Source organism: Vulpes lagopus, chromosome 21 (genome assembly GCF_018345385.1).
Source record: "Vulpes lagopus strain Blue_001 chromosome 21, ASM1834538v1, whole genome shotgun sequence".
NCBI lineage: Eukaryota > Metazoa > Chordata > Mammalia > Carnivora > Canidae > Vulpes > Vulpes lagopus.
In genome coordinates this window covers 29,073,701-29,086,701 of record NC_054844.1, presented here as the reverse complement: position 1 = coordinate 29,086,701, position 13,001 = coordinate 29,073,701, and the positions used below count along the sequence as shown (strand labels likewise).

General features: G+C 37.5%; 1 protein-coding gene across 5 annotated transcripts in view; it reads right to left on the bottom strand.

The window, feature by feature from the left end:
• Positions 1-13,001, bottom strand: part of BICD1 (BICD cargo adaptor 1) — a 256,755-nt gene that overhangs the window by 120,924 nt on the left and 122,830 nt on the right. For all 5 annotated transcript variants that reach the window (XM_041735906.1, XM_041735907.1, XM_041735909.1 and 2 more), the window contains exon 3: positions 12,769-12,981. In XM_041735906.1, coding sequence (XP_041591840.1) covers positions 12,769-12,981 — 213 coding nt within the window. The remainder of the gene's footprint in view (positions 1-12,768; positions 12,982-13,001) is intronic.

The following is a 13,001-nucleotide window of genomic DNA, read 5'->3' as shown; positions in this document are numbered from 1 at the left end:
CCTAACACTTCCCCATCTGCTTTCTCAGCTGTTGACCTTGCTTCCTGCTTCAGTGAGGAAAGTGAAGCAGCCTGAAGAGTATTTATAGACTCTTCACTCACACCTACTGAAGTACCTACATCTGCAGCCACATACTCTGCTTTTCCAGGCATTGCCATAGATGAAACTTCCCTGTTCTTTTTTTCTTTTTTTTCTTTTTGAGAGAGAGAGTGTGCACAGGGAGGAGAGAGGTGAGAGGGGAACAGAGAGAGAGAGAGAATCTTAAGCAGGTTCCAAACCCTGTGCAGAGCCTGATATAGGGCTTGATCTCATGACCCAGGGCTCGATCTCATGACCCTGAGATCATGACCTGAACTGAAATCAAGAGTCAGATGCTTGGCCAACTGAGCCATCCATGCACCCCCAAATCAGCATTTTTTAAAGTAGGTTCCACACCCAGAATGGAGTGCAGTGTAGGGCTTGAACTCATAACCCTGAGATCAAGACCTGAGTTGAGGTCAAGAGCTGGACACTTAACCACTGAACCACCTAGTCACCCCCTTTTTTGCTCCTTTTTAAAGGCAATCCCTCCATTTTTTGCACCAGATTCCATTCCTCTCTCCTTCAATCAAGGAAATCAATTGTTCTAGGCATTCTCCCCTTTTCCTCTTAAATCATTAAAATTTCCCTCCCTGCTAGGTTACCCATCAGCAATCAGCATTCACATACACTGTTAACATTATTTCTTTTATCTTAAAAAAAAAAAAGAACAAAACCCAACAACTCTCTCTTGAGTTTATTTTGTCCCCAAGCTACCTTCTCATTTCTTTGGTCTTCTTTGCAAACAATTAACTAAAAAAAAAAAAAAAAAAAAAAAGTTGCCTTTATTCTGTCTCTAACTCCTCTCCTTCTATTCTCTCTTAAACCTACTCTAAATCAGACTTTTGCTTCCACCACTCCATAGAAATCTCTCTCACTGAGATGACTGATGCTAAACTCAACAGTATATTCAGTTTCCTCATCTTGTTTGACCTATTAGCAGCATTTGCACTGTTGATAACTTCCTTCAGAGATAGCACTTTCTTCATTTGGCTTCCAGGAACCATTCTTTATTTTCTTTCTACCCCTACTATGATTTTTAGTCTTCTTTGCTAGTTTCCTTTCTTGTTCCCAACTTCACAGGGCTGAGGTGGTCTAGGGCTCAGTTCTTAGGTCTCTTCCTTTCCTATCTATATTTCCAGTCTTGATGATCTCACTGATATTCTTTAAATTGCATGTTTCTGCTGATAATTCCACAAATTATATTTCTATCCCTAAGTCTCTCCCAAACTCTAGGCCTTCATCTCCCACCACCCACCCATATTCTACCCTTGGAGGTCTAATCAAAATTTAAAATTCAATACATTTAAAACTGAAGTTCAAATCTTCACTCCTAAAACTTCTTTCATCTGACATTTTCCCCATGATATGGAGATAATTCTATTTTTCTTTTTTTTTTTTAATTTTTTATTTATTTATGATAGTCACAGAGAGAGAGAGAGAGGCAGAGACACAGGCGGAGGGAGAATGCACCGGGAGCCTGATGTGGGATTCGATCCCCGGTCTCCAGGATCGCGCCCTGGGCCAAAGGCAGGCGCCAAACCGCTGCGCCACCCAGGGATCCCTAATTCTATTTTTCAAGTTAGTCAAGCTAAAACTTTAGACTGGAGACATCCTTTCTCCTCTTTATTTCTTAGTCTCTATTAAGAATTAAAAGTTATGTTGACTCCATTAAACACATTAAAAAGTTATGTTGACTCCATTAAACACATTAAAAAGTTATGTTGACTCCACTCTCAAAATACATTCAGAATATGACCTCTTTTCACCACCTCTACCTATCATTCTGGCCAAAACCACAATCTTCTCAAATCTGGCTGACTACAAAAATTTCCTACTTTTATCTTTGCCTCATTAAAGTCATGTCATTCCTTCACTCAACATTTTCCAATAACAGCCCATTTCACTAAAAGCAAAAGCCAAAATCCTTTCATTGGTTTATGAGACCCTACATGATTTGGCTTCCTGTTACCTCTATGACTTCATCATGACAGTGTGGTATTGGTAAAGGGATGGACACATAAATCAACAGAACAGAGAGTCTAGAAATAGACCCAACAAATATAGCCAATTGATTTCAACAAAGGTGCAAAGGCAATTCAAGCAAGACAGTCTTTTTAACAAATAGTGGTGGAACAATCAGATGCTTATATGCAAAAAAAAAAAAAAAAAAAAAAAGAACCTCATCTTAAACATCATACTATAAGGTATGAATACACAAAAATTAAGTCAAAGGGATCATAGAACTAAGTTTAAAGCTACAAAGCTTTGTTTGAGATGAAAATATAGGAAAAAATCCTCATGACTTGGGAATAGAAAAGTGTTCTTAAATCTGATATTAAAAGCATGATACATAAAATTTATTATTATTTTTGAGGTATAATTGACATATGACATATTCATTTTATTTTTATTTTTTTTAAATATTTTATTTATTTATTCATGAGAGGCACAGAGAGAGAAAGAGAGAGGCAGAGACACAGGCAGAGGGAGAAGCAGGCTCCACGCAGAGAGCCCAATGTGGGACTTGATCCCGGGTCTCCAGGATCACGCCCTGGGTCAAAGGCAGGCGCTAAACTGCTGAGCCACCCAGGGATCCCCCATTATATTAGTTTTAAGTAAATAACATAATGATTCCATATTTGTACACATTGTGAAATGATCACCACAATAAGTATAGTTAGCATCCATCACCATACATACAGAATTGTGTGTGCGTGATGAGTATTTTCAAGATCTACTCTTAGCAACTTTCAACTATGCAATACAGTATTATTAACTATAGTTGCCATGCTATACATTACAGCCTCATGACTTTTTTTTATAACTGCAAGTTTGTACTTTTTGACTCCCTTAACTCATTGCACCCACTCCCACCTCTAGTAATTTTTTTTGAAACATTAGACTTTATCAAATAGGACAAGTGTTATTTTGCATTCTGCAAAAGATACTCTAAAGAGAATGAAAAGACAAGCCAAATACTAAGAGAAAACATTTGCAAATTGCTTATCTTACAAAGGTCTTGCATTCAGAATATATAAATAATTCTCAAAACTTACCTATGAAGAGAAATAACACAATTAATAAATGGAAAAAAGCCTCAAACAGAAACCTTACTAAGGAGGATATACAGAAGGCAATTAAACACATGAAATGATGTTCAATATTATTAGCCATTAGGGAAATGTGAGAAAATCATGACGAGATACTACTACAAACCTATCAGAATGACTAAAACTAAAAATATTGATAATGTCATGTGCTGGAAAGGATGAAGGGAAATTAGAACTTTTACAAACTGTTAGCAGAAATGCAAAATGGTAGAGCCACTCTGAGAAAGTGAATCATACACTTACCATCTAACCAAGAATTCCTACCCTCCTTGTTATTTATCCTACCTAGAGAAATGAAAACTTACAACGTACACAAAAATATAAATGTACAAGAATGTATGTAACAGCTCTGCTTGGAACTGCCAAAATCTGGAAACAAACCAAATGTTCTTCAATAAGTGAATTGATTAAAAACAAACAAACAAACAAACAAACAAACAAACTACAGGATAGCCTAGGTGGCTCAGCGGTTTAGCACCACCTTCACTCCAGGGCGTGATCCTGGAGACCCAGGATGGAGTCCCACATCGGGCTCCCTGCTTGGAGCCTGCTTCTCCCTCTGCCTGTGTCTCTGCCTTTCTCTCTCCCTCTCTCTGTGTCTCTCATGAATAAATAAATAAAATCTAAAAAACAAAAGAAAACAAAACAAAACAAACAAAAAACCACCCAAACTACAGTATAATCCATACAGTGAAATCCTATTCCACAACAAAAAGGAACATTTACTGATATATGTAAATACTTAGATGAATCTCACAGGCATTATGCTGAGAGAAAAGACTCCATCTCAAAAGGTTACACGCTGTATAAGTCCATTTACATGACATTCCTGAAAAGATAAAACTATAGTGATTGAGAACAGATGATTGGTTATTAGAAATTGAGTGGGGGAGGGTATGACTTCAAAGGAGTAGCACAGCACAGGGGATGTTCTAAGGTGATAAAATTGTTCTGCATCTTGATTGTGGCTGTGGTTACATGAAACTATTTATGTGTTAAAATTCACAGAACTATACACCCCCCCCAAATTCTATCAGCTTAAAATTTTAAACTAGTCCTACATACAAACCCACTTATGTAACTTATTTTTCCCAAAGACATAATCAAATCATAAGTATTCAAAGGTGAATTGTCTGTATGGTATTAAACTCTGCTTTCAAATTCCTAATAATGATAATAGGGATATTTGTTTATGGTACCTAAAATAATTTAATCTTGTTGCCATGACCTGGGTCATCTGTAAGCACATTTGATGTTATACTAATAAAGTGATGACCCTTTCAAGAAGGAGCCATATATGAAAAGCTATGTTACACCAATAGTAAGAATACCTAGACAGCTCTCCTCTCTCAATCTACAAGTTTTAAAATATGTGTTGTTTCCTCTTTTGGTGTCAGGATTTCAAGCATTATTCTTACTACTATCAGAAGGTGCTGGGGCCTTTCCTGAATCTCCAATACATCTTTCTAATTTATTGTTTGTCTTGCTATTAAGTCTGATTACCAAACAGTAAATAACAATCATTTCTTTCTTATAAAGCATTTTTATGAAAATATTTTATCCTTATCAAAATCATGGGGAGCAGAATATGTGTTATTCTAATATTTATATGGGAAATGAAAAAGTTTAATCACATAACTGGTGAAACAGTTAAGATGTGAAATCACATTTCCTGGTTTCTAATTCTACCCTATTACCAAACTGCCTATTTACAAAACAAGCAAATATATATATATATATATATATATATATATATATATATGATTCCATTTATTTATTCATGATAGACATAGAGAAAAAGAGAGAGGGCAGAGACACAGGCAGAGGGAGAAGCAGGCTCCATGCTGGGAGCCCGACGTGGGACTTGATCTCAGGACTCCAGGATCACGCCCTGGACCAAAGGCAGGTGCCAAACCACTGAGCCACCCAGGGATCCCCAGCAAATATATTTTTAAAGAGTAGCTAAAGGGCTCTCCTTGGAATAAAGTGAATATGTGCTTACTGGCTGAGGTCATGACATCTAATCTGGCTGTATGGAGGATGATTTTCACTTAGTCACCACAAGTACAACATATTTGTAGTTTTAATAAGAGATTAAGATGAGTATAATATACAAAATATTATATGTTGTCCTAGTCCATTCGGCTGCTATAACAAAATACCATAGAATGGGTGGCTTAAACAACAAACATTTATTTCTCACAGTTCTAGAGAAGTCCAAGATCAAGGCATAGGCAGGTTCAGTGTCACGTGAGATCCTTCCTCCTGGCTCAGATATGGCCATCTTCTTGTGGTGTCCTCACATAGTGGAAGGGGCTAGGCAAGTCTTCTTTTGTGAGGGTGCCAATCCCATTCATGAGAGCCCCATCCTCATGACATAATCATTTCTAAAAACCTCATGTCCAAATACTATCACACTGGAGATTAGTTTCAATATATAAATGTTTGGCAGGGGCGGGGGGCACGCATTCAGTCTGTCACATACACTGTCTAAAACACAACTTACTCTCTATTTCCTCAGATAGTAAGGAATAGAAGGAAATGGTTTCTAAATATGGTTAGCTGTTTTAACATTGAAAACAACCACTCATCATTGAATTTTTTGTTCACTGATGTACCCCAAGCATCTGGCTCATGGCAAATACTTAAGAGACCTTTGTTAAGTGAATAAATGTATGACTGCGAAGTTGAAAATCCAAAGAAATTAAAATGCTAAAATGAGAATCTCAAAATCTAGTTCCAATGATACAAAATTTCAAGGATATATATATAGCAGGGATAAAGACATTAAATAGTATGTTTTTTAAAAGCAGACACACATTTTTAAGAGACACTGGATGCCAGTCTAAGAAAGTAAGGCAACCTGAAACCATATCACATAAAGAAATACTAATGGATTCAGATATGTTTAGTCTGAAAAAGACTCAGATAGTTCTTTGCAAATATATAAAGTTATTAGGCATAGGCTAAAATTGTCAAGTGGAATAAGAAACTAAAAAAAATATTCTCTGTAGATCCAGAGGCTAGAAATATGGGCAGGTGGTGAAAATTACAGGGAGTCAACTTTTCATTTAATAAAAAAGAGCAGTTTAACAATTAGAGCTGCCAAGCAACACGGTGAGTAGCCTTGGGAAGAAGCTGTAAAAAAGGGAATAAACAGTTATTTAGCAACTCCTGGCATTTCGCACAGGACCTGCTCGATAGTATTACTACCTCCAGGTTGGAATTAAGGAAGTGAAGCTTAGAAAACAAAAGTATATCACACAGTTGGTTAAGTGGCACAGCTGGAGTTCAAACCTAGGAGTAGCTAACTCCCAAAGCATGTTCTTTCAGTTCAAGTCAACAAACATTTTTTAATGTCTGCTTTTGGCAATGCACTGTGCTGGGTGCTGGGGATTCAAAGATAAATGACAGATGAAGCACAGTTCCTTCCTTGAAAGGACTCACAGTTTATCTTCTCCACAGTGCTGGGAATGTCTGAGTAAAGGCTACATGACCATTTGGGGATACCAGAGAAAGAACTGTTAATCTGGGAGTAGTCTTTACCACATAATCATTAAGAGCCTTCCTGCCCTAAAAAGTTCATAGATATGGATTCCTTATGATGGATTTGATATATTCCTAAAATATTGGCAATTATCAGGTTTCTAGAAATTGAGCCACTGGTATATTATGAAATTCGGTTGTGTATTCCAATGAAGGAAAACAGTAGAGCCTCAAATGTAATAAAAATCATATGGATTGGAGCACCCAGCTGGTTCGGTTAGAAGAGTGTGTGACTCTTAATCTTGGGGTTGTGAGTTCAAGCCCCATGTTGGGTATAGAGATTACCTAAGTAAATAAAACTTAAAGAATTTTTTTCTTAAATCATACGGATTGGGACAGTTGGGTGACTCAGTCAGCTGAGCATCTCATTCTTGGTTTTGGCTCAGGTCATGATCTCAGGGTCATGGGATCGAGCCCCACATTGGGCTTTCTGATGCTCAAACAGAGAGTCTGCTCCAGATTCTCTTCTTTCTCTCAAATAAATCCTTTTTTTATTTATTATTTTTTTAAAAGATTTTATTTACTTATTCCTGAGAGACACAGAGAGAGACAGAGACAGGAGAAGCAGGCTCCATGCAAGGAACCCAATATGGGACTTGATCCTGGGACTTTGAGATCACGCCCTGAGATGAAGGCAGACGCTCAACCACTGAGTGTCCCTCAAATAAAGCTTTTTAAAAAATATCATAGGGATTAAGCAGTTTTTAAAATACAAAATGGCCACATCCCAACAAAAGGCTAATAATAACATTCTAATAAGTTATAAATTTAGATAATGTACTAAAGCTTCATATATTTTGCCAGAAATTTCATTAGCTTGAGGCAAGACTCAGAGGAGAGAAAGACTCTTGGCAGTACAGTGACATGACAGAGAGTGTCTAGATCAGAGCCACTTTCTGAATTCAGATCCTGGCTTGCTACCAGCTTGATGTGCTTTGGACAGGTTATGTGACTTCTCTGTGATTTACGTGCCCTGTTAAAAAAAAATGGAATGGTATAGTAATAGAACCTACCTCAACAGGGTATCATAAGGATTCAGCAAGTTAATCCATGGAAAGAATTTAGAACAGTGCCTGGCACATTGCCCAGCAGCCAATGTTATTTGTACTTGAAAGGATAGGCTTAATCTCTACTAAGGTCAATAGTCCATTTTATAACTCCAATCTTCTGCATTCTACCTAAAGGAGTCTACCTTTCTTGACATCTCCTTTTCGCATATACACCAATTCTGGTTAGGAATACTGGTAAAATTGCATTGCATAGTTTGTAAAATATTGCAGTAAATTCTGACTTACTTTACTTGTTAACAACAGAGTATTCAGTAGTATTAAAAATTTCATTATCCTATTTTATGATTTCATCAATGTGGATGTTACTTTAATATAGTACAAAGTAGGTGTTCAATTAAATGTTGTTTAAAACCACCTATTTAGACTATGTTCTACATGTTACACCTAACGGATTAAAGAGAAAAAAATGAAAATCAAAATTGTTTACTAAATATCTGCTTAGGCACTATAGTAATCTATCTGTTCTCTTTAAGCTCACACCAAAATGAGCAAGGCAACCCAAGGGTTTTTTCCCCTCTATTACTGGCCCTGTCGGAACTCCTAATTTGGTACTTTGGTTAAGGTGATATTTTTTCTTTATACTCTCCATACTTCAAAAAAGTATTATTATTATTTCTAAAGATTTTATTTATTTATTTGAGAGAAAAGGAAACAGAACATGAGCAGGGAGGAGGAGACAGAGGGAGAGGGAGAAGCAGGCTCCCCAGGATCCTGGAATCATGACCTGAGCCCAAGTCAGAGGCTTAACAAAGTGAGCCACCCAGTTATCCCTCAAAAAATTATTTAAAGCTGTTTATCATTAAAGATACATATACAATTAAGGATGATAAAAATGGGAAGAATTATATAGAAAATCTTAGTCTTTACAGTTAAACATAGTCCTGGAACTTTTTTTTTTTTAAGATTATTTATTTATTTATTAATGAGAGACACAGAGAGAGAGGCAGAGACATAGGCAGGGAGCCTGACATGGGACTTGATCCCAGGACCCCGGGATCACAACCTGAGCCAAAAGCAGACACTCTCAACCACTGAGCCACCCAAGTCCTGGAACTTCTTAACAACCAAAGCAGGAACAAAAAAACACATTGTAATTTCTACTGCCTGATTCATTTAAAAGAAAGAACTTTCAAGGCAATAAATTCAAAGAGGTATTTAATGTTTCTTTAATCTAAGAATATGAATCAACATAATAAGAGATCTCTTCAACAATACAAGTTATTAATGATAACAGTTTATGTTTAATATGTACTACATTTTCTATATGTTTAATATGTACAGCATTTACTATATGCTATGCATATAAAGAGTAAATAATTTACTTTCAGTAAAGAAAAGTGATTCCATTACTTAAATTCACATGGAGAATTTGATCTTGGAATTACACACAATTACAAACAATGTGCAAAACTTCCATAAAATACACACCACACAAACCTTGGCTAGTGCCAATAATCCTACTGAAATAAGAGATGAGTATATAAAGAGTAAATAATTTACTTTCAGTAAATAAAAGTGATTCCATTACTTAAATTCACATAGCATCTGTCAAGCTAATGATTTACTACATTTTGCATTGGTTACCCTTGTGTATTTCTCATGGTCTATCAGGTCATGAATTTTTTGTTTCATGATCTCTCCCCTAATCATTATGCATCAATCAATGCTCAGAGTACAAAAATAAATAAATAAAAATGAGCCTACAATGAAAACAAATCTGGAATTTAAATTTAACACCAGAAATCAAAAGTCTATATCAATATAAATTTCCAGTTATAAAATAAATAAGTCATGGGGATATAATGTACAGCATGGTGACTATAGTTAATAATACTCCACTACACATTTGCTAAGAGAATAGATCTTAAGAGGTTTCATTACAGGAAACATTTTTTTTTCAAGATTTTATTTATTTAGTTTAGAGACAGAGAGAGAGAGAGCACAAGTGCAGGAGTGTGCACACAAGAGTTGGGGGAGGGGCAGAAGGAGAGAGAGAGAAAGAATCTCAAGTAGACTCTGTGCTGAGTATGGAGCTAGATGTGGGGCTCGATCTCACAACCTCATACGAGATCATGACCAGATCCAAAACAAAGAGTCAGACATTTAAGCATCTGTACTACCCAAATGCCCCAAGAGAAAAATATTTGTGTGACTATGTAAGGTGGTGGACATTAACTAGACTTATTGTGGTGATAATTTCACAATATAAATATCAAATCATTATGCTGTACACCTGAAACTAATATAATGTTATATGTCAATTATACCTCAATTAAAAAGTCTGTATCAACATTCCTCTTTTTTTTTTAATTTTTATTTATTTATGATAGTCACAGAGAGAGAGAGAGCGAGGCAGAGACACAGGCAGAGGGAGAAGCAGGCTCCATGCACTGGGAGCCTGACGTGGGACTCGATCCCGGGTCTCCAGGATCGCGCCCTGGGCCAAAGGCAGGCGCCAAACCGCTGCGCCACCCAGGGATCCCTGTATCAACATTCCAAACAATACAATTTATTCCTTTTCTCCTTTTACAAATGTACTAGGTTCTAAGTGCTAATAATTTTACTAGGTACATTAAAATATGAGGCCTGGAGGAAAACCAGCAGTCCTCCGACTGTAGTAATACCAATAGCTTCCAGCCAACTAGAAAGAACACCAACAAATATATTACCACACTTGAAAACCCAAGAAACTGACAGCCTGTTTTTTTTTTTTTAGTTAATTAATAAACCTGAATGAATACACTCATAGTCTAGATTGCTTTATGTTTACATTAGATTAAAAATACATAAATTTGGATGAAGCAAGTCATCCTCTTCCTGCAAATCAATACTGAAAATGTATAGATATAGAGGATTATAACTCAATGATTCATTCAGCAGTTCCCGAAATTGTGAGCCTTATAATACTCCCTTCCCTAATTTTGGGCCAGCCAAAAAGTTTAAATTAGTAGTTCTTAAAGGATGGTCTCCAGAGCAGCAGCCACAGTATCACCTGGTGTGAACGTGTGAGAAACGCAAATTCTTGAGCTCTACCTAGACCTCCAGGATCATGATTTCTGGGGGTGGACCCCGGGGTTCATGGTTGGATGCATTCTCTAGGTGACTCTAATGCTCACTAAAATCAGAGAACTGACCTGAATGGATGGCTCCTCAAAACTTTTTTTTTTCTCTGTTGCTTCAGTTCATTCCTAACTTACATCCTCACTCTTAATTACCAACTCCTGCTGGTTATCCTAAATCTCTTCGCTGGAAAATGGCACTCAAACACTGCTTACATAGTGAGGATGCTTCGTCAGTTGTCACTGTAATGCCTCAACAGAGAAACGTCTGTGAATTTTCTGCCCTTTGCCAACCCCCACTGCTCATTCCTCAGCTGTAGCTGCCATGCACAGTGGAGATGTATAGCTTTCCGAGGATCCATCCAACTAGCGATCAAGACTGCTTGACTCATTAGCTGAAGTCATGCTCCACAAACCACCTGTGTGTGTGCATTGCCCATATCACAGCCCTTCTGCCAACTTGCCACACAAACCTGCTGCTCATGGCTTCTGAGGCTGCCCTCTGTGGATGTTCGGGGCCTTGTTTGATCCAGAATGGTAGCTGATGGCCCTACATGACCTAGGGTCCACTTCTGTAGTGGATGCCCGTCTTAAAGAAAAGCCTGGGGCTGAAAGGGTGAATGGTGATTCCTCAGGAGAGCAGCATCCAGGACTACAAAAGGTAAGCCAATGATGGCCCACACCCAACACTTATAGGTGTATCAAATACAGGACTAGAGAGGATCTCAGTTTTTAACAATCACTTGCATCAGAGGGAAATGAGGCAGCGTATCCCAAAAACTGTCCTGTTCTTCTCAGTACCCAGCACTAACTTCCACTTGGTTGGCTCCTCGGTTTCTAGAAGTCATACTGCTGTACTTGGGCATGTCCAGAGAGAATGAGCTATGTAAAATAGAAAACTTATTGCCAATGTGCATTTAATGCATGTTATATGGACATGTGTAAATGTAAATGTAATCAATATAATTATTGATTAAATTCCAATAAATTTAGGACAATGTACTGTATCTAATATGTATTTGTAATATGTTACTAATTTCAGGAGAAAAATATCAGTGGGTCATTTCTCTTATATTTCATAATCTTTAATGATTTTTTCATCCTTCTTTTTTGTATTACTAAAATGCTCAATTAATAAGCCCACTTGGTTTGTCAATCTCCCACACTGCTGTAAGAATTAAAGGACATCTTCACCTCTTCTATAGTTTTCTCATCAAAAAATGGAGTGAAGTTTCCAAAAATGCTCTTAAAAGGGTATGGTGTATAAAGTTGTTCCCAGTATCACCCCTCCACTGAAGAATGACTCTGAGATTCTGAAAATGACCTGGCATGTCATGCTACCCTGGGAAACCTGAAGAGAAATAGTGAGTGCAGGGACCAGGGAGGCTCCTGGACCTAATTCACATCAGCTATAATCTGCTGCCTTCTCTAAAACCAGAAAAAGGGCTTATGGCATCTGCACCTCCAGACTCTACGACCCTACAGACATTCCCTTGGGGTCTCATTCCCCAGTGAGAAGAGTCCTGAGCTAACACTACTGTCATTTTGAATTAGTGCTGATACAGAGCATCACAGCCAACTGTTCTTCTCCACCTTGTATTAAAACAGGTAGAGGGGAGAGGAAGTGCTAAGGTCACATTATTTTTTTAAACCTTTGCAAAAATAACAAGGCCAATTCCCAACTACTCAATAAAGAGACTTTAACTCTTAACTTATAATAAGAGAAAAGCTCATCTCAGAACAAGCTGTTATTTCACTAAACAAGAAAAATCACTAGCATCATTATTATGTGCTTTTTGTTTAAGACAGCTCCTCTGATCAAGAACAAGTTTTATTCCTCTCTCCTAGAAGGAATCTTATTTCTCTCTCACATAAAGCTCTCACAGGGAATTTGCTGTTTACCTCCTTCAGATCCTGCACGACGGCTGTCAGCCTCTCATTTTCTGCCTGGACATTGGTGACCACGGCCCGGCTCTGTTTCAGTTCATTCTGCATCTCCAAGATCTTCCCCAGGTAGTAAGCTTCCTTCGATGCAGACTCCTGCAGAAGTGTTTCCTCTCGAGTCTCTCCATCCTCAGCAACCTTCCGGTGGATGGAGAAGGATTGCCCAAAGGCCTGCAGAGTATTTGGGGAAA